Source organism: Sceloporus occidentalis, unplaced genomic scaffold, assembly GCF_023333645.1.
Source record: "Sceloporus occidentalis isolate IW3139 unplaced genomic scaffold, rSceOcc1.0.p SCAF_265, whole genome shotgun sequence".
NCBI lineage: Eukaryota > Metazoa > Chordata > Lepidosauria > Squamata > Phrynosomatidae > Sceloporus > Sceloporus occidentalis.
In genome coordinates this window covers 932,939-955,205 of record NW_028317245.1, presented here as the reverse complement: position 1 = coordinate 955,205, position 22,267 = coordinate 932,939, and the positions used below count along the sequence as shown (strand labels likewise).

Sequence of the window (22,267 nt, the reverse complement as noted above, 5' to 3'; positions counted from 1 at the left end):
CTAGTTTCTCCAATGTCTTGTTTTATTCCCACAAAGCAACTTCTGTAATAAATGCAGTAATAAATGCAAATATAGCTCATGCTGTCCAAATTAGTTTTGCCAGGTTTCAAAATAGCAAAAAGAGATAGTAAAAAATTTATGACATGCAGGGTTGATCATAAGGAAGCAGCTATGATAAGCTTTTCTTCTGCCTAAATATCAAGTGACAGTATTGATTTTGGTTAACTAGCCATGTATTCCCCTGTAAAATTAACATAACGTCCACATTAATAAATTACATTTTGCACACATTTCTGTCTTTAGGAAGGGCCCACACTCCAAATTATGGAATTGTTGAATCTATATAAAAAGAAAAGCTTTCCAATCCTCAAATAGGGGACATCCCATATAATAAGGGACATTTGCCAGTCGTTTAAGGGATGAGCTTTCCAGTCATCAAATAAGGGACATCCCTTACAATAAAGGACACATAGCAACCCTATTTCAAATGGGAATTAAAAGTACTGTCAATCCAGTTAAGAAATTGTATACAGTGGTATGTAATACCCTTGGTATTTGCTGATGTTTGGTTCCAAAACCCGCTGTGGATACTAAAATCTATGTATGCTCAAGTCTCATTATATACCATTCCTTAGTGTTATGTTGCCCTTTATATAAAAGAGCAAAACCAAGGTTTGCTTTCTGGAATGTACAGTGGATCCTTGTTATACGCTGGGGTTTGGTTCCAAGATCCCCCGTGTATAACAAAATCCGTGTATGCTCAAGTCCCATTAAGTATAATGACATAGCAAAATGGTGTCCCTAATAAAAAATGGAACATCAAGGTAAATTTATACTTTTTTGGAACATTTTCAAACCGTGTATGCTTAAATCCGTGTATAAAAAATCCGTGTATAAGAAGGGCCGACTGTATATCTTTTTAAAAATATTTTCTAGCCATGGATATTTAAATCCATGGATGAAGAATCTGTGGATATGAAGGGACGATTGTATGTTCCTATGTCTAAGTATTACTGTTTCATACGTTTCAATGAATGCAAACGGCTATAGGGATTTTTATTTCCCTTAGTTCCAGGTTGGAGCATGAATATCTAGGTTGCCTCCAGATGGGTAAAGAATATCTGGAAAAATCAAGTTTTGTTCATGTGCCAACCAATATTATTTCTGATGTCCAGATGTCATTCTGATATGCAGATGTCACTTTGCTTGGTTTTGTTTCCAGTGGTACCACACAAAAAAATTTATTCCCTCTCCCAAGGTGGTCTTATTTTTAATCCAGCACATTCCAAAATGAAAACGATCAGTGTAATCTTACTATCTTGGAACTAGTAAAGATGGCAGCAACCAAGTAAATATATCTACTGTTTCCGGGACACAGATTCAATACAGATTACAGTATATACTCATGTATAAATCTATAAATTTAGGTTTAAAAACTGAACCAAAAAAACCTGAATCAACTTAGCTACAAGTCAGTGTAAATACTGTACTTAACCACCACCACCACCCCACACACACACACACGGTGAAAGGCAAGAGTTTAATCTGCCCTAGAAGCACTGACCCCCTTCTACTCTCTTATCCATCCAGCCTTTAATATGAGCACAAATAGTTATGCCTGCTGGAAATTTCTACGTTCGTTGGCATTGATTTCCTTTGCTTTGTCCTTTACATCCTTCATTACGCACCCCTAAATTTCACACCGGATTTATCCAAGGGACATATCAAAATCTATAATTTTGTTCCCCAAACCTGCTCTCGACTTGAGGTTGATTTATAGTTGGTATAGTCAGTATATATGGAAAGCAAGGGAAAGAGGAAAGTTAGCACTAAAACAAAATGATCCTAATACTTAACTAGTGTTTATTGCTAAAGTAATGTTTAAAGGACAGTTACTGTGACTCCTGAATAATAATAAAGTGTTTATAATATAATTATATTATTATTATTATTATTATTATTATTATTATGTGTTTAAAGTGTGGAAATTGGTAAAAATCGATTTCTGAAATGTTGCATGATCCTTGATGTGACCTGTGATCAATGCAAGGTGGGACAGAAGGGACAGACAGACTGAAAAATACAGTATGCTTCAAGAAAGATCTAAATGGAGGCACAGCAAAACCTGTGAATATGCAGGTCCAACCATAAAACAACTGGAAATTGTCAGTATTTTCAGGTAATCTGCTCAAGTCTTCAGTTAAGTTTATCATAAACAATTATCTTACTATGTTAATCCTTCCCCATCTCTGTACCTCAGGACACAGGATTTACTAAAACCTTAAGTGATGATGGCACTACCTCTGGGGAATACAGACAAAGGAGATTCTTGTAATTTGTCTCATCTAAAGTGTTAGAAGTGCAGATGTGCCAGTTTGACCCAAATGTCAACCTTACATTTTTGTCCACCTTTTTTGATTATAGTATTTCCTTCCCATCTTCCAGAATTTTGAGTCTCTGGCCTTTTAGTTTCTAATATCTTTCTGCACAAATAACCTGAAGGCTGCAATTCTGTGAATTCTTATTTTGGAGCAAGTGCCATTGAGTTTATTAGACAGACATCTCAAGAGAGTCTTCTTTAGAATTCGTGGGTGTCTTACAAGGATGGAGAATGACACTTCCAAGTGCCACTCTTGGCAATACGTGCCCATAGCACTGAAAAAATAATATCCTCCAGCAATTAAGGAACGGACAAGACATGTTGTCAATTTCGGAAATGCACAAAAAACAAAGAAACGACAGAAAGAATCTGATCTGCCTCCTCCAGCCTATAAGTCGACCTCATGTATAAGTCAAGAGCAGGTTTGGGGGAATCCTAGCTCATCCTTATCTCTACAAAGTATGTCTCTTTTTCTGTCTGTTGGAACCATATCTGGAAGACCGTAAAATTTAAAAATTGAAAACTTGGCCATGCATACTAAGCAAAGTCTAGGAATAATCACCTTCAGTATTTGGTTTTTAAAACAAATTACAGTCGGCCCTTCTTATACACGGATTTTTAATACACGGATTCAAGCATACACGGTTTGAAAATGTTCCAAAAAAGTATAAATTTCAAATATCAAACCTTGATTTTCCTTTTTTTATATGGGACACCATTTTGCTATGTCATTATATTTAATGGGACTTGAGCATACACGGATTTTGTTATACATGAGGGATCTTGGAACCAAACCCCAGTGTATAACAAGGATCCACTGTAATATCAACTAATTTAAATTGGAATACCATCTGTTCCTGGTGATTCTTTCCCCTCTATTTCTCTTATTGTGGCTTCTCCCTCACTTTTTTAGAATTTGGGGTTCATCTTCATATATTTCTTTGTTCCATATGCCATCCATTTTCCCATCTCTTTTATATACAGATTAGACCCCAGGAATACCAGAAACCATCAATGTAACCCATTCAGGGAACCATACTTGCCAGGTTTGCATATTTGCATGCATTTTACTACACCAGAGCTCCCTGACAAAGAAGGCTAAATGTCTCACAGTTCCCAGAATTCCATAGCATTGAGCCATGGCAGGTAAAGTTGTTGATTATTTCTGCAGTGTGGATGCAGTTTTGGACCCTATAACTAGGAAACAACTTGAAGGTACACAACAACAACAACAATTCCCTCACTCCATATTGGAAAGGAGCGTGGTTCTCCCTCATAAACTGTCACTGGTGCATTCTGGGACCTGTGGTCCACACAAGGTCATAACCTCAAAGGAGGACATGGCACCACAAAATGTAGGACTTTTAAGGGGAAAAATGTTGGACATTACCAAACAAAAGTTAAAGACACTCATGTAAATATAAATTAATTTCCTATGGCTTATTTCCAGCTATATTACATGTATTTTCCTGATGAAATTGTAGCGGGGACTCTAACCCCACCAGACCATGAGGGGTCCTTGAGCTATCCGGCACAAAGAAGAAGTCAGGAGTCCGAGATGGTCCAGGTTAAAAACGCTTTATTACTGCGCAGGGCGACAGCACGCCTGAATGGCGATACCAAGACTGCCGCAACCCCCCTTGTTTGAGTTACATACTTATACATTTTCTCTGTCTATCTGTGCCTTAGCATAAGCCAATTACAGAAGCAGAATAGCCAATTCCTAATTTGGGTTATACTTCCTACCTAGTCATGCGGTGATCAAGAATTGTTAAAAAAAGATTCAAAAGTTCATGAGCAGGTTTCAAAATTTGCTAGCGAGATAACCAGGTGTCTCTGCAGAAACTGCTAACTGTCAAAAATAGCTTTGTGGTTAAGCTACATGAAACCGATAGGGGAGGGGGAAAGCAAAGAGTAGAATTGCCAATAGTCTTGCTGTTCAAGTGAAACATTGCTGTTTAAGCAGAGCTTGTCTACGTGGCATTTCTAGCCTTTGTTCCTATTTCTTAACATGAGCGTAGCCATTTTATATTTATAAACTTCAAACCTCTCAAAATTAGTTGAAATGCCTTGGTTTGCAATAGACTTAGGAGTTTATCACACGGGAGGAATTTCTCTTAATTTGAAATGAAAAGAAAGTGGGGCCAGAACGCATTCACGTGAATTCGCTAGTTCAGCGAATTTACATGAATTCAAATTGCGTTCGAACTGACTTCCCATTGCGAAAAATAGCTTGCCATTGCCTGAAATTGCGTGTGATTACATCTCACGCAATAACATGAAACCCCATGATTGCGTTCGGACTGACTTCCCATTGCCTGAAATCGCGTGTAGTAGTCTATCACGCAATAACGTTAAACCCCATGATTGCATTCAGATTGCCATTGGATTATACTTCCAATTTCCCTTGTCTGATAAACTCCTTAGGCTTTTTTTAGAGCTCAGATCCCAGAATTCCAGAGCTGTGGTTTGAATGTATTTTTTAACGTATTTTAATGTATTGTTTTAATGTATTTCAAAGTATTTTAATGTATCGTTTTAGCGTAGCATAAACATTTTTGTCTCTTTAAAGTATTTGATATTTTAATACCTAATTGAAAAAACACTCAGTGTGTATTGGAGAGGGGAGGAGTGTTTCCTCCTGTTGCTAGTGCATTCTGGGAGCTGTAGTCCACAGAGGGTGACTAGAAGTCATAACCTCAAAGGAGGACATGTTTTAATATGTAATTTTTAATTGCATATTCTAACTACATATTTTAATATGCAATTTTAACTACACATTTTAAATACAGATTTTAACTACATATTTTAATTACATATTTTTAAATATTGTAGTAATTTATTTCTATTTTAATGTACCATTTTTGTATGTTTTTTTTAATTGTGTTGTTGTTCTTTTAATGTTGTAAGCTGCCTTGAGAGTCCCAGTCTTGGGAGAAGGGTGGAATATAAATAAATATAATGATAATGATAATGATAATGATAATAATAATAATAATAATAATAAGATGGCCTCTAGGGGTTGAAGTCCAAAAAAAAAAAAACCCAGCTGAGGCCAGAGTTTGGTTCTACTCAATGTGCTTCTAAGTTATGTGCAAAATAATAACAACAATAACAATAAAATAATAATAATAATAAGGCCTCTGGGAGTTGAAGTATAAAAAACCACCTAAGGACCAGAGTTTGGTTCTACTCAATGTGCTTCTAAGTTATGTGCAAAATAATAACAACAATAACAATAAAATAATAATAATAATAATAAGGCCACTGGGAGTTGAAGTATAAAAAACCACCTAAAGACCAGAGTTTGGTTCTACTCAATGTGCTTCTTAGATATGTGCATAATAATAATAATAATAATGATGATGATGCCTCTGGGAGTTGAAGTCCAAAAAAGACCACCTGAGGCCCAGAGTTTAGTGCTTCTTAGCCATATACAAAATGGAGGACATTATGGACAGAGAAGGGTTTGAAAGGGAGGGACAATGTCACCCTGACTTTAAATACATTGAAAAAAAATACATTGAAACAATATATTTAAAAAATATATATTAAAATAAAGCCAACTTCCGGTTGGCCCCTGGAGCATGCTGGGAGTCGTAGTCCCAGCCTCCCGCGCAGTGCTTGCTGGGAAGAGTAGTTCCCCAGCTGTGCAGAGTCAGTCTGGACTCAGAGCAGAACGTTTCTGGGCCAGGCATGGTGTCCAGTGGTGGTTGTGGCAGCTCCAGCGTTTGCAGGGTAAGATGCCCTCCCTCTGTGGGTTGCTTTCTTCCCTCTTTCCAGGGCAGAAAAGGACAAAATGGGGTTTGGGCTGGTTGAAGGAAAGGAGAGGAAATCAGGAGGAGGTAGGAAGGGGGGTTTAGGGCAACATCTTAACCAAAAGTGGTGCTGCAGAGCATGTGCAGAGTGCATTCCCTCTCTTAGCTCACCCCAACCCTATAGGGACATGGGAAAGAGGTTTCCTGAACTCCCCGGTTTGCTTTTTAGACATTTAAATTTAAATTTTTGGCTTTGGCATCTCTTGACTTATCGTTATTATTATTGTTGTTATTATTGTTATTATTTATTTATTTATATACTTATTTCATTTTTATCCCACCCTTCTCCCAAAAAATGGACCCAAGGCAGCTAGCTCACAATATAAAAACACATTAAAACAACGTTTAAAAAATACACACTTAAAATAGCCTAATTAAAATAATAAAAAGTGTTTTTAAAAAATTAAACATACAAAATTTAAAACATAGAAAGGTTTAAAAGTAATCTAAACCACCACCCCCCCCCCATAAAACCAAAATTTAAAACATACAAAGGTTAAAAAAATAACCTAAACCACTGTGTGTGTATATGTTTTATATGTACTTTTATATGTTTGCACGTACTTTTAATCTGCAAGCCGCCTCGATTGTCATGGACAGAAAGGCAGGATATACTGTAAATAAAAGTTTTATTTGTATTTATTATTATTATGTTTTATATTATATTATGTATGTGTTTGTGTATAAACTTATAAAATAAGTTTTATACACACACAAACACATGTATATAGTATAATATAAAATACATAAATAAGTTATATATATTTTACATTATGTTGTGTGTTTGTGTGTGTGTGTGTGTGTTCTTAGGAGAAAGGTAATGGTGAGCACTGTGGTAGTCATCACAGGATAATACATTGCTTTTAAAGGATGTGAGTCACACTAAGCGATGGAGAAACTATAATAGCCCAGATCTTGTTGGACGATCTAGAAATAATGCAATTTGACACCACTTTTAAGTGCTGTCGCTCCATCCTCTGGAATCCTGGGATTTCTAGTTTTGCAAGGTCTCTAGCCTTCTCAGTCAAAGAGTGCTGGTGCCCCACAAAGCTACAAATCCCAGGATTCTGTAGGATGGAACCATGGCCATTAAAGTGGAGCCAAACTGCATTATTGCTGCAGTGTAGTTGCACCCCTGTGAGAGCCAGTGTGGCCTAGCGGTTTGAGTGTTGGACCATGACTGGAGATCAGGGTTTGAGTCCCGGCTTGGCCATGAAACCTACTGGGTGCCTTGGCCAAGTCACATGCTCTCAGCCTCAGGGGAAGGCAATGGCAAACCTCCTCTGAACAAACCTGGCCAAGAAAACCCCATGATAGGTTTGCCTTAGGGTCATCTTAAGTTGGAAACAACTTGAAGGCACACAACAACAACAAAGATGCACCCTTAGCCAATATGGCCAGTGGTCATGGATAGTGGCTCTACACAAAATATTTGGGAGGCTGTGGCTTCCCCACTGCCAGCTTGGATTCTTACCCTTCAGTAATGTATTATTTTGTGACAACTGCCACCTTGGCACTGAAGTTCATGAAAGCTTACACCAAATAAGATTTCTTCATCTTTTAAGGTGCCACATGCCTTCTTGTTGGTTTTACATAGGCATGAATATTCATTTCAGTCACAAATGTATGGGATAGTCTTTATTTATTTTCCTACTCACTTTCTTACTAACCTCATGGCAATAATTTTAGGATATACAGTTGGCCCTCCTTATCCACAGATTCTTTATCCATAGATTTGGCTATCCATGGCATGAATATATATATATATATATATATATATATATATATATATATATTCTAAAAAGCAAGCCTTGATTTTGCCATTTTATAGAAGGGATAACTTATTTATTTATTGTATTTATACTCTTCTCTTCAGAAATGCTCTCAAAGTGGTTTAGTATTTAATAGGACTTGAGCATCCACAAAGTTCGGTATCCACAGCAGGTGTGTGTGTGTGTGTGTGTGTGTGTTTGTGTGTCCTGGAACAAAACCCCAGTGGATACTGAGGGCCCACTGTATTGCATTTCCCTGTGCTCTAATAATGAGTGCTGGTTTTCTCTTCTTTTGGAAGTCTCTTACTAAAATAATACTTAGCCATCCCATAATCGTGTGTGAAGTTGCAGGGATTCATGCAAGGAATTCATGTCTTGATCTACTTATGTTGATAGGGATGTATATTCAGTGGAAGCCTCTCAGGTGATTGGGCATCCTTCCCTGAAATAGGGCTGCCAGATTGAAAACTGGAGAAGGCTTCTGAATCTTTCATGTTTGCACAGGCCTGTTACAGACAGCCAAAATAAAGCTGCTTCGAGTCACAGTGGAGGTATGGTGTTTCAATGATGCATATGTCCTAAGAGTCCAGAAGTCACACTAAAGCCACGCTCCAGACTGGAGCGTGGCTTTGGTGTGACTTCTGGACTCTTAGGACGCATGCATCATTGAAACACCATACCTCCACTGTGACTCAAAGCAGCTTTATTTTGGCTGTCTGTAACAGGCCACAGAAAGGAAGTGCTTGTTACCTGGTTGTGTGACAAGCAACATCTGATGAAATTCGTTCTTCTATGCAACCTTTGAAAGTATAGGAGCCTACTCCAGTTTTGAGGCTGATAACCCTATTTAATGAAATAGGGTTAATGAAGTAGGGCAGGGTAGGTTGAACAGTCCTTGGCTAACTGCCCAGAGGATGTTGCAGGTATCTAGGCCTGGGAAAGGAGGAGTAAAAGTGAAGGTAGGAAATTTAAGAGGGCACTAGAACAAGGGAACTGTAGGAAAGGAGTGTTGATAATAACCTTTTGGGAATGAAGGGCAGAGAAAGCTAAAGGAAGAGATTAGAGAAGCCTGAAACCCATTTGGCAAAGAGCAGGTCTACAAATGGTTAGGATGGTAAGCGGTGAAGGAGCTCAAACAGTAAACAGAGTTTGGGAACATTACCCTTTTAGATTAAAACACCCACACTTCCTCAGCCATTGTAGTCCAAAACAGTAATGTTCCCAAGCTCTGTGCTCTCCAGCGCTAATTGAGTTGTATTGATTTATCTGCCTTTTTAAATCTGTGTGTTTTACTGGCTTTTCTCTCCAGGGCTGATCTCAAGGTGGGGCCTTTCAGGCTCGCATGGATGTGATGTCCGGGAACTTGGGACCTAATGAGGCATCCGGGATTTATCATGAGCGGCAACGCCTTGAGCTGTGTGCTGTCCATGCCCTGAACAATGTCTTGCAGGAGCGGATTTTCACCCAAGAGGCAGCTGATGAGATCTGTAAGAGGTAAATGGTTTGTATCTCTGAGTCACAATCTGCGAGAAAGGCAGGATAGAAATAAATACAACACCAATATCCTGCAAGAACCTAAAAGGCGACATTCTTTCCATAGAAGACCTTTTTACAAACACCCTCAATCATTCCAGCCTTCGAATTGGCACCCTATTTACAGATTATCCCCTTTCCTTTAAAAAATATTCCCTGACCAACATTTACTTTGGTTCTAAAGAAAAACTAATGTCAAAAATCTTATTGAATCTAAATCTTGAATCTAATTTAATTTAAACCATGCCCTGTGGCAGGAGTGAAAAATCATTGGTCTCCCAGTAGTTTTGGAGTTTAACTCACAGGAGCCAAAACCGGCATAACAAGTGGTCAAGGATTTTGAGAGTTGTAATCCAAAACATTTGGAGAGTCAGTGATTCCTCATCCTTGCTCTACTAAGGAAACAAACACTGAACTTCAATTATAATTATGTGGTAATGCTTCATAGCACTGGGTTGTTCCTTTTACACACACCTACTTACTAACATGACCATAATTTGAACCTAGAGTTTGAGAATTTGGGTGTGGGTAGTGGCAAAGGCATTGGATGGACCTATTAAGATGAGTTGGTGCCCAAACCTAGAGGAAGCTCCAGCTTCTCTGAGGCGTGTGTGTATATAAATATCAGATGTGAAAGGCCAAAGAAAGATGGAGTATGACACATTTTCATCTGTAAAACTCTGTGCTTAGAAATGTCAGGAAAACGCTTAATCACCTATTTTTCTTAACTGGTTGGCCCATATCAGAGTAAGGAAGGAGGAAAGTTGTTGAGATGTGCCTGGGTTTCCATGAAGTTCACTGTACGTATAAGAGGGATTTTCCCAAAAAAACTGACAGTCACAAGGACTAGAAAACTGGTTCTGGGTGGAAATGTGCACATGATGATTTGCAGGAGATGAGCAGTTCTTCTTTTAGAACTCTATGGGAAAGTCCCACTGCTGGAATCAAATGTTGACATCACTTCTGTCCCCTCCCAAGGTGTCAAATGCAAACTGAAAAGTCCCTATAGTGCTATCAGGGTTTCTTGGAACCCCCCTCCCTCCCCCGTCCTTTTAAATTGATTTTCTTTCAAAGCTTTTGAGCAAAGTAATGTTACACTTACTTGGCCTGTATTTGCCACTTTCTCTGAAAGAGGCATCTTTGTCTTATGTAGTGTGAAGCTGATGGGATTTTGCCAAGGGCATGGAATTGGTTTTGCATACCTTGTTCTGATGGGTGAGACTACCTACGCTTTTAATGAGTTGGGCCTAGCTACTCCGAGGGTGTTTTGCATGAGACACTAGAACGTAATTTCATTTACAACCATTGGTCATCACGACACTTTAATTAGCACAATCCAGATAATATTGTGCACTCTATAACACTTCAGTGGAATAGGTCGAAGCTACTCAGGTAAGCCTCTGAAATAGTGCTGCTTTGGCAGTATGGCTCTGCTGATTTATTGTTCATTTATTCAGTGTTGTTCTGGGGCAAGTAGGAGCCTGTAAGCTTCCCTGGGGTACAGTATTTCTCTGGAAAAGCCAAAATGACAGTTGCATAAAAAGAAGCAGCAGACATCCTTTATTCTCAATGTGTTTTCCAGGCTAACTCTCTAGGGGTAAGTTTTTACCAGCTCAAATAAACAAAAAAATAAAATAAAATAAACGATGTCAAATTCATATTTAAAATGCACATAACTTTATTCTGGATAGGCTTGAGATAACTTAAACCAACAAGAGGAGAAGAACAATAGCAATGTATTAATGTCCATCAACATGTTGCATTGAAGACAGATCTTTGTCTTGACATCTCTTAAAGAGCGCACCCTCATATATTGGATAGCAATGCTCATAATCCCTGACCATTGGCTGGGGCTCATGAGAATTGGAGAGTCAAGTGTTCCACATTGATATGTAACCTAAGGGAGGCAGCAGATGAAGACAGAAATTATAATAGTGATGGAAGATTGCCCAGTCAGTTCTAGCATAGGTACTTGGGTTTAGTTATAGTATGAGGTGAGAATCATCTAGCCCTTGAGATGCAGATGAACTGCTATTCCCATCATGCCTCATTGTAGGCATGGGATGGATGGGATCTGGAATTTAACAGCATGTGAATGGCTTCAGAGACCACAGCCCTGGATTGAGGACATATACCAAAGTTTGCATAAAAGTTGGAATGTGAAGGAAGTAAATGTGGTAGCGTTATGCAGGTGAAGAAAGAAGTGGCAAGATCATTTGGTGGTGGAAAGAGGACCACTAGCAGTATTCCCAAGAAGCTAGCTCCTCTGGGGTCTCTTCCCAATGGTCATCCAGCAGACATTTCACCAGGGTGTTGACAAGAACTTCATAACATCGAAAACTTTTGTCTGAATTTCCTTATTTCCTTTCACATTTTTTCCTTTTGTGCCCCCCCCCTCTCTTTTTAGATTGTATCCCTGAGGGCAGATTTTTTCTTAGGGGGGGGGGGAGTTGTCTTGTTTTTTTTCTTTTCTTTTATAAATAGATCATTTTGAGGGAACACAAGATCTGCATTGAGCCCAACTGTCTCACTGCACTGATATGTGACATAAGGGAGGCAGCGGATGAAGACTCTTTTTTGTTTTCCAACAGGCTGGCCCCAGATGCCAGATGGAATCCACATCGTAGCTTCTTGGGGACAGGGAACTACGATGTCAATGTCATCATGGCAGCTCTCCAGAGTGTTGGTCTAGAAGCTGTCTGGTGGGACAAGCGCAGGTGAGTGGCAAAATCTCTGCCATAAATTGTTCTGTTTACTTCCAGTCCAGAGTGCCCTGCAAACTCCAGCTAATTGACTGCTTCTTGAAAAAATGTGACTTGCCCAGCTTTAACTGTTTTCTTTTCTAGTGACCTCTTCCTCTACTCAGGGGTGTGTATAGTGCAGCCAATGCATGTGACCCTTGGAACCTACTTTTGTGACCCCTGAAGCTGTGCACCAGTCTCCCAAACCTCCCCAGTTAAAAAAACATGGTGCGATTTTTGGACAGCTTTGACTACAGACTATGCAGAATGCCCCCCCAAACTCAAGGAAATATGCAAATATATACCCAGCCTATAACCACAAACAGCCCTGTAATCCATACTATACCCAAATACCTCTGTAATCTCTTTCAAAATGGTGACAAGAAGTAATGTGATGTCACTTCAATTGCCATTTTGAGAGGAACTGCAGAGGTAAAGAGAGTCATTTGGGCTTATTATGTGTGTGGCGGGTGGTCCATGGTGTGTGTGTGTGTGTGGAATTGGTCACTGACTATCACACAGTTGCTCACCTCTGCTCTACTTCTTGCTCTTTTGCTAGTCAGTTGCATTTATATCCTGTCTTTCTTCCAGTGAGCTCAAGGCAGTCAGTGTACATGATTCTCTTCGTTCCAGTTTGATTCTCACAGCAACCTCATATGATAGGTTAGGCTGAGAGAGAAATACTAACTAGCACATGGTCACCCAGTGAGTTTCATGGTACAGTTGAGGACCAGATTCTAGCATGTCCTGGCACATTACACCACACAGACTTTCACCCATTTGTTACATTTGTGTATTGCAGGGATAGGCACCTTCTGTCCTTCCAGATCATTTTAGACAGGTTGGGGAGAGATTGACTAGGCTGAGCTTAGCAACACCATCATGTCCGGAATTTAACTTTTACTGAGCAATGGTCCACATAGCCTAGTATCATTGGCACCGATTGGCAGCAGCTTTCCAAGCTTGTAGCAAGGTTCTTTCCTACATTGATGTGTGGAGATGCCAGGGACTCAGCTTGGGACTTTCAGCAGTATATGCTAAGCATGTGCTCTACAAGTATGCTCCTGTAGATTGTTCTTCAGGATGCTGGAGGAGTTTCTCCTCAGAATATTACACATTTCTTGCCATGCCCTCATATTTTTCTTTGCTTCATAGGCCTCTAGAGCAGCTATCCCTAGAAGGGGTTCTAGGATTCATCATCAATGTCCCCTCCAACGTGTGCCTCGGCTTCCTGTCTCTTCCAGTGAGGCGCCGCCATTGGATTGCTGTGCGCCAGCTTGATGGCGTCTATTACAACCTAGACTCCAAGTTGAAGGCACCAGTTCCAATTGGCAGCGAAGCTGACCTCAGGTACTCATGGAATCTTGCGAATAAGCAATGCAGAATAGAACTGCAAGCAAATCACATAACCTTAAGTAAAATGTTAGTCATGGAGGTAAACATCATGGAAATAATAAGGACAATTAAAAGCCTTTTGGAACAGGCAGGTTTCTGCCAGGTGTCTGTGTATGTCCATGCATGTTTGTTCACAAACTAGTCTCACTGTTTTCCATGCAGCTTTTCCCCAGGTAGGTATGAATAGGATTGCATCCTAGAATAATAAAAGTGTTACAGTCATAGAGTAGGTGCCACTTCCAAAAATGCCCTGTTCCTACTGGTTGCCAGTTGTATTTCATTCAGCAGTGTGTAGCCACAGCAAGGCTTCAGATCTTCAGCGGAGTATGTTCTGAGGAACATATGAAAGAAGGTGCTCCTTAAAATTAACTGTGACCTAGAAGGTGAAGTCTGCTCCAGGAAATGATCAAGTTTGCTTCTGTCCTAATAGATATCCAAGTTCATACCCTTTGTAAGAAGTTTAAGATAGAACAATACAAAGTGGGATAAACCAGTAAATTGATAATCCAGAGACGTGATCCTCAACTTGTTTTGTATCTGCAACCACTGATGTTACAGACCATCACAAGGAATAAGGTGACATCTGAAGCCGTTTTAAGATCACCTTACGTATTAACAGAAATGAGTAACTAAGAGACAGGAAGAGGGTAATACACTGTCCCTGTCCTCCAGTGTCACAATTTCTGCCATGCTTTTCACTTGGAGAGTGACTGTGGAGGTGCTCCACATAGTTTGGAATCCTGGTTTTCTAGCACTGCAAATCAAATCCTTTAGATATAGAAAAATTACAGATATATTTGACGTTAACAATTCTAAAATTCATTAATAAGTGTACAATGTTGAGGCAGTACAAATATTCTGAACTATATTTCTCCTACTCCTTATAATAAGTAGGATTGTTGGAAAATGTACACCAAAGCATGCGAAATGCTCCCCATCACTATTATAAGCAGTAAAAGATTGACTCTTCCAATAATTGTACCAGTACATCCTGTAAAACAGTGGTTCCCAATCTTTGGTCCTCCATTTGTTTTAGACTTCAGATCCCAGAAGCTCCAGCCAGCTTGATAAACAAGAATTATGTGAGCTGAAGTTCAAATCATCTGGAGGACCAAAGGTTGGGAACCATTGCTGTAGAATTTTGGTTGGGTAACAGGAGAATATAGGACTGAAAAATTCTCCCTGGGCTTCCATACAAGTGACAGACAGTCAGCAAGGTCCAAGATCTTTAGTTGTTTTGGAGGCAAACCTAGGCTTATTCGTTGACCATCAATGTGAATATCCAGTTTAAAAACGTGTACATAAAAATATAAAAGAGGCAACAAAGAATATACAAAATCATTTTAAACTAGATAAGTAAAATCGGTGGTCAACACTTTTTGTTGGGAAGAATACTCAGTTATTTTTAGAAAATAGGTTCAGTTATTGCATCAATAATTTGGACCCATTTTATCCTGTTGAGCGTTTGAAAGTTTCACCATGATTGTTGACATTTGTTGCTGCTCTGGTATAATGTTGTTTCTTTTTTAAAAAAACAAAATTATATTGAATGTACTTGATGACTTGTTTTGGTTTGCTGGCTGCTTTGAAAATCTGATAGTTGAAAGGGAATGGCAAGGTGGTTGATATATACATATGCACACGCAGCCAAGAAGGTCAGTGTGGGACCAACCAAGCTAACAAGGTGAGGAGAGTCCAGACATTGGGAATGCAGAGAACACAATCTGGTCATCTGGGAGTGTGAGGCATGAATGCCATCCATAATCAAAACAGTTGCTGGAGCATCAAAGCATAAAAGCGCAACATAACCTCTTGCCCTCAAAAGCCACAGTAAGCCAGCTTGTCTTCAAAGGCACAGTGGTGATTTGTTTCTTCTCTTCTAAAGACCAGTCCAATAATACCCCAGGAATTTTATTCCTCCACCTGATATACTGCATCCCAGGTGAGACCTTTCTTGGGTTGAATGGACTGGACTCCCACCTTTTGGGTGGGAGCTGGCAGTGGGGCAAGTTTGCAATTTTGAGAATGGTCTTTCTCCTTTTGGGCAACATCCTGGAATTCCAAGAATGGTTATCTGGAACTCGCTCTGCTACATTGAGGAGGCCTTGTTAGACCTCTAATCTACCCCCTTTTCCCCTTCCCCTTCCCTAATGTCTTTCGTACAGGGTATTTCTTCAGGAAGTTCTATCAGAGGGACCCTGTGAGTTGCTGCTAGTTGTGCCCCATGAGACCGGTGAAGCCAGAGACTGGCTAAGCACTGTCAGGTGATCGCCAGCATGCAAGAATCCATCCGAGATGACCTGAAACATTCCTCTTCAATCCCCTCCTGTACTGGCTGCTGCATGTCGTTTTGGGATGGGGAGGGAAAGGAAGTGGCACACTCTTATTTACACTGCCATTCTGGGAGCTGACCATGAAACCCATCCTTCCCTCTCTTCCACGAAAGAAAAGTTCCCAGCTTCTCCCTTGCTTTTGAAAGACTTGCACTGTGTCGGGGCAGTACGGAATAAAGGCTGCAATACCAAATGGTAGAGGACTTTCCCCTGGCATGACCAGTTGGAGCATAGGAATAGCCATTGGAGTGTTCTGACAGGAGCCAATCAATTCTTTCTGGACTGATGGAGATAATTGTTTACAAGCAGGACTTGATGGTGTTACATGCCCTGATCCTCATTTGCTATCTAGTTTAGTGTATTTTATCTGAGAAGCTGTATGGCTCACTATTTGGGCTAAGAGACTTCTTTCTTTGTATTTTTGGGATTCTTCTGTAAAAGCTCTTTCTGCTGATGCATTGCAGTGAGTTACTTGAATAGAACAAGACAGACCCCCCCCCCAGCACACACGAGTGCGCACCGAGAGAGAGTCTTTGACTTAAACCTGTCACTCAAGGTTTTGAGGTGGCTGTTCCAAAGGATATTAGGGAGGCAGTGGTAGGAGTAGGATGTAGGTGCTGAGAAGCCAAGGGTGATGTTTCAGCTCTGGCTTTACTCAGAAGGACCTTTTCTGGCAGCTGAGAGCTGTTTTACTAAGAGTGGCAGGGACACTAGTCAAGTGGAGCGTGTGGTGAGAAAGCAAGCTTCTTTTTGCTCCCTTGAGGCTAGCTTGAAAACATGAGATGCTTAGACTAGATAGGATTAATGTTTCTGCAGTAGGTATAACTGAAAGTGGGAAAAGGAGAGTGGAGTGGCGTGTAGAATTAAGAAAAGCCACTGTGCTGGTGTCCTGTGTTCAAATTCAGAGAGTAGTGGGAGACACCACAAGGTGGCAAATAATCCAAGCTGCTCCCAGACTTTCTGCTGCCTGAAATAAGATGGTGTTTCCTTTATGATTCCCTATCCAGAAGCTGTGACTGGGTTGACCGATGAATGCTGGCAGCTGAACAAAATCTTCTATCACACCTGAAGGCAGCAGGTCAGTTCAGAGGAATAAGACACACTATGTGCTCCAACAAAGAGAATTAGCCGGAGGGCTCAGGAAAAACAGCATGGGGTTGCTGTTGCTGTCTCTTAGCATCTCTCCTTCAAGATGGTTGTCTGATTCTGACTAGCTGAGAGCAACTCAGCAGGGGAAGCTTATAGCAAAAAATTGGGGGAGTCTTCACCTGTTGCATTTCTGCCTGTGATACAGCTGCGTGAAGCACTAGTACCTTACAGAGCAGGGGTGAGGCACTGACCCTTTGTTCAGATTGAAAATGTCAGTTGCTTTTTTGTTTTGTTTTTAATCAAAACACTCTGTCCCTCAGGTAGAAGGTATCTGATGCTTCTCGTGAAAGGTCAGAAGCTAGCATAGGGAATGCACGGGAGAAAGCTATTGCATTGTCCACCTCCTTATCCTCTAGTAGTTCTTAATGCTTTTTTTAAAAAGCTACTCTGGTCCTTTTTTCTGGCACAGAAAGCACCCTCTGCACTGCGCCTGCCAACCTTGAAGTTCTTTGCAAACCTCTGCAGAGGAACACTCAGTGATGCAAAACAAATAAATGTGTGCTAGAGTTTGTGAGTCTTCAGTGTGGAATGTAATTGTGGAGTGGGGAGGAGGAGGTTCTTGAAGATGAGTGAGCTGACCAGAACAATTCCTTTTCAAAGCAACAAAAACCAAGTACACCATGGGAAGATTTAATCTTGCAGTGAATCCACTTGTATTCAGAATAACATTTTGTTCCCAGAAACAGTCAGCAATATCTAGGTATTTGGAAGGGAAGCAGTTTATATGCACATGTATTTAGGTGTGTGTTCTAGAATAGTAGATGCATTTCAGACAACTTACATATCACACACACATAAAAAGCACTTGGCAATTAGCATCTGTTATATATGTGTAAATGAAAATTTGAAAATACATTGGTTTAGGGCTGGGGAACGTGGCCTGTAGATATGTACGAGCTCTTTGTCCTATCATCCCTCACCATTGGTTTGCTGGGTCTTATGAGAACCAGCATTTAGAGCATCTGGAGTACCTCAGTTTAATCCCACTATTTTACATCTGGCTTTAGTTAAGAAATAGGATGCATGTAGCCATAGTCAGACCTATCCTGGTCCACTATTTTAATTGCATCTGGATGTCAATGTTAAAATAGAAATAGAGTACAAATGGCCTGTCTCTCTGCTCAGTCTACTGTCTGAGTACTAATGATTGATGGGCACCTTCAAGGCCCTGGCTTTTGTCCCTTCAGGGGCTTTTTAATCTTTAAACTGGACTTGGAATGGACGGGCCCAAAATAGCAGCAAGGCTGGATTAAGGTGGTTGGGAGTGGACACTGGAAGAGTTCTGAAAATAGAGCCCTGTGTGTGCATGCACACACACACACCATTTTAGGGCGATGGCATCAAAATTAAATAGTACAGGAACATTAAAAATCATGGGGTTGTTAAAAATGATTCTCACTAGGTGTCAAAAGTACAAGGTATGCCACGGCTGCTATGGGTTTGTCTCCTGCCCCTGTGCTATTTGATACAAGATGAATAGGAGTTGGTGGTTGGGTCCCACTTTTTCAGCTGCTTTTAAAATGTCCCAATTTCTCTGCTTCCCACATTCCCTTCAGCTTACTTCAATTGCTGCAAAGTGAGCTCTACATGCAGAAGTAGTTTGCACTGATTAACTTAGCAGCGGGGTGAGGAAAGGAAGGGGCAGCCCTTCCCAGTAGATTCAGGCAAAAGTAAACTCCTGCAGCTTCTCCTAGCTTGTGTAGCCTTAATAGCTAACCATCTAGACCACAGGCTGATGTTGCTTAGCTTAACTTCTCCCAGTTTTCATCAATGAAACATTGGCAGAAATGAAAATATTAGCCTGAGAAAGCAAGCAAGGAAAACTGGACCCAGTGCCTGTCCCAAATGCTCTTTGGTTTTCTTGCCTCAGGAAAAGGCAATGGAAAATCTTGCCAAGAAAGCCCTATATACGTTCTTCTTAGGGTCTCCAAAAGTCTGAAATGACTTGAAGGCACATAAGAGCAACAACGAGTCCTGTTTCTCTTGCTTTATACCTCAGGGAAAGTGGGTCCGACACTAGCAAATATGGCCCTTTAGGTTATCAAGGGAAAGGGAGTGCTTACAAGTGCAACCAGATTTACCTGGGTCAAATAGCCGATAGCTGGCCCTTCCAAAACAAAAACACCTTTAACTTTCATGAAAGGGGAACTGACCATGACTCATGGGATCAGCTCCAGCAAAGCACTCAAAACAGGTAAGCGGCGCTTTATGATCTTTTGATTTGATTCCATCCCAGCATGGGGTGTATGCAGTTTTTAATCATATATTTTAAATATTTCTCCTCCAGTGCTGTTTCTACATTCTGGCTTTTATAGCAGATGACGTGCTTCTGTACAACATTCTCTCTGTGTGTACAGTCTGTGTATATGTATTAGGAATGCAAGCACTTAATGGAAACTATTACTATTTATTAAGCAACCTCCCAGACCTACTCCCATTCTTGCCACTCATTCTCATTCCTGCCCCTCCTTTCCATGTTTTAGACTGTTGATCTAAAGCTGGGGTGGCAATCCTACGGCCCTCCAGATGGTGCTGGACTGCAATTCCCAGCAGCCTTAGGCAGCATAGCTAATAGCAATACTGGGAATTGTTGTCCAGTGCATCTGGCAGGCTGAACAATTCCCATCCCTGACTTAGAGGAAAGGATGAGAAAATGGAGAAGGAGTGAGTGGGAAGCAACTGCACTCAGATGGTAATAGAAGTGGATGAAAGAACTCTGGTTCGCCCAGTAAATAAACTTTCCTATCTTCTTTGGGCCTCTGGAAGGCAGTAGAGAATCATACCAGAAGATTCTCCATCTCCTGGCCACATACAGAACTACAGAGCTATGGTCAGATATACAGTACAAAGTGCTCTAAGGGCTCTTCCAAATTGTTTTAAAGAAGAGTGAGTTCTCATGACGTAGCTCCTCAGGGTTTACAAGGGTTTGCCTGTTGTTGTCTGCTTCATATCCACTTGTTCTACTCTTGAGGAACTGTTTGTAGCAATTACTTGGATCTGCACTAAGATTTTTTCAACATGTAAACCCACAAGGCATACTCTCTTCACAGGATAATATTACTTTGAACACGATGCCATGTGAAAACCAATAGAGCAATTGTGGGATTATCATGGATTAATCACCGTTTATACTTCCAATTGTTCCCTGTGTGATAAACTCCATATGCACACATATATAATATTTTCCTGTTAGGAAATTAAGATAGAAGTCATAGCTAAAGGGGTTGTTCCTAGATTGAGGTGAAATAAAAAAAAAATTATTCCATTTTACTGATTTTGGGAGATGAAATAAGGAACATTTAATCCAGCCTACCGTACTTGCTTTTAGGTGGATGGTGGACACAACAACAGCTAACCAGCAAAAAAAGCATGCTCAACTGGACCACCAACTTGGTAGTTGGGGGAATTTCACTGGCAGATCTGGGACAAAGTGGTGTATGTTTGTACACAGTATAGGGAAACTTGCATGGTTTCTAAATAAATAAGAAGGATTCAAACAGGTTCCTACTGCTCCTTTTTATGTGGACATAGTTATCAATAATGGCATGGAAAGCAGTTACCATCCATCCACATGTGAACTAAACATTTCTAGTTCAGCCTTTCTCTTCTATACTTTTGTGAAGGGTTCCCTGAATCTCTAGCATTCCACAAAAGATCACCAGGGTTCTGAGAGAGATCATGATTGACTAGGGAAAAGATACAGATTTTTTGAGCTGAGGACACAATCATTTTTATGCAAGGGTTGCCTGAAACCTGATAATTATTTCAAGGATTCCTCCAGGGTAAAAAGATTATGAAAAGCTGCTTTTGTATACGAAAGCTGGTAGCTCAAGTCTGACTTGCTAGGTTGCCCTACGGACAACACTTACTGGAACAGATGTCTCAGATGGTCAGAGTCGTGCTTTAAAAGCACACGCATTAACCCATCCATAATTCGTGTCAGACTATGCTAGATAACTGTGGCATAGGTGGAAATGGAGGCATTGCAGTTATAAGTTGAGAGCAAATATGGTAGGTTCTGCCTTCAGTAAGCTAACACTTGTAAAAGTTCCACCATCTAACACTGAGAATTATGTCACCATTTTAAACTGGACATTAAGGATACCAATAATGCATGGATCTCAGCTTTAGAAGTGTCAGAGCATATTTTAGATATATTGAGGACTAGGTGGAATAACTCAATGGATATATAAGGCTCCTGTTTGTATCCCACAAGACCTAAAAGTTGAGAGGCATGGTGATTTTGACTTTCAAAGATACTAACCAAACATGCTATCTAGAGGCAGCTCTACAGAGGAATTTAATTCAAGTGGGATCTGCATACACATCACTCAATGAGCAATACTTCCTCGCATGCATAATTTAGCAAACTCAAAGAATGGAAATTATTATTTAAATAACAGACACCTTCCCTAGAGAAATGGCATTCATAGAGCCTGTTTATGATTTGTGTCCAAAAGGACTATCTGAAACCCAAGAAAATTAATATCTGGGATACCGTTTCATTCTGTTGAAATCCTAAAAGTACCTACTCTTGAGAAAACAGTTCTATTAACTGTACTACAAGGGGTAGAAATGGCTTTTTCTTCAGGAAGAAGGCCTCTTAGAAGATTTAGAACACCAAACTGCTTTAAACCTTAAATGGGCTGAGGCAGATATGCTTGTTATGATTTCCACAAAAAGGAAATAAAGGAACGGTGGTTCTGGATTTCTCTTTTACTGACCTCTGCTCCCATGTCCAAAATTGTCTTTAAGTAACCAGGAAATTATTGCTGCATCAAGTTGTTTTTTTAAAACCAAGATGCCTTGATCTAGAATAACAATAGCATCAGGAACCTGGGAACCCTCCCCTGAGCAGAACGATTTAAAGTTTGTCCCTAAGGTTTTTATGAACTGTAATAGTTTTTTAACTGGCCATTGCCTAGAATTTAGAGGAAAGAAGGTGTATCCCTAATAATATTCCAGTTAAGCAACTAAGATATCTGGTCAGCAAACTAAATACTTTGAGTATGCAGACTGTGGATCTTAAAGTGACATTTCTATCTTCCAGGAGTCATAGAACCCAGCAAATGTCTATAGGAAAGGGTTATCTGCCTATCTGAACACAAATCACCAGGCCGCCCTTTGAAACACATTTTGAAATGTT

General features: G+C 40.2%; 1 protein-coding gene across 3 annotated transcripts; it reads left to right on the top strand.

Moving 5' to 3' along the window:
- The first annotated feature begins 3,507 nt into the window (after positions 1-3,507).
- Positions 3,508-20,696, top strand: LOC149275818 (josephin-2-like). 3 transcript variants are annotated; one of them, XM_089504271.1, is made up of 5 exons: positions 3,508-3,526; positions 9,280-9,464; positions 12,095-12,220; positions 13,400-13,594; positions 15,805-20,696. In XM_089504271.1, the coding sequence occupies exons 2-5, from the start codon at positions 9,313-9,315 to the stop codon at positions 15,905-15,907; spliced, it is 576 nt and encodes a 191-aa protein (XP_089360397.1). In that variant the 5' UTR covers positions 3,508-3,526; positions 9,280-9,312; the 3' UTR covers positions 15,908-20,696. The 3 variants fall into 3 exon arrangements, with proteins under 3 accessions (XP_089360397.1, XP_089360394.1, XP_089360396.1); XM_089504268.1 differs by lacking the exon at positions 3,508-3,526 and adding an exon at positions 6,022-6,118; XM_089504270.1 differs by lacking the exon at positions 3,508-3,526 and adding an exon at positions 8,917-9,084.
- Positions 20,697-22,267: the final 1,571 nt, after the last annotated feature.

Excerpts from the sequence above, each read along its gene's own strand:
- LOC149275818 (XM_089504271.1), top strand. The coding sequence starts at position 9,313 with ATGGATGTGATGTCCGGGAACTTGGGACCTAATGAGGCATCCGGGATT. Across the intron at positions 9,465-12,094 it reads GCTGATGAGATCTGTAAGAG|GCTGGCCCCAGATGCCAGAT; the intron begins GTAAATGGTTTG and ends GTTTTCCAACAG. Across the intron at positions 12,221-13,399 it reads GTCTGGTGGGACAAGCGCAG|GCCTCTAGAGCAGCTATCCC; the intron begins GTGAGTGGCAAA and ends TTTGCTTCATAG.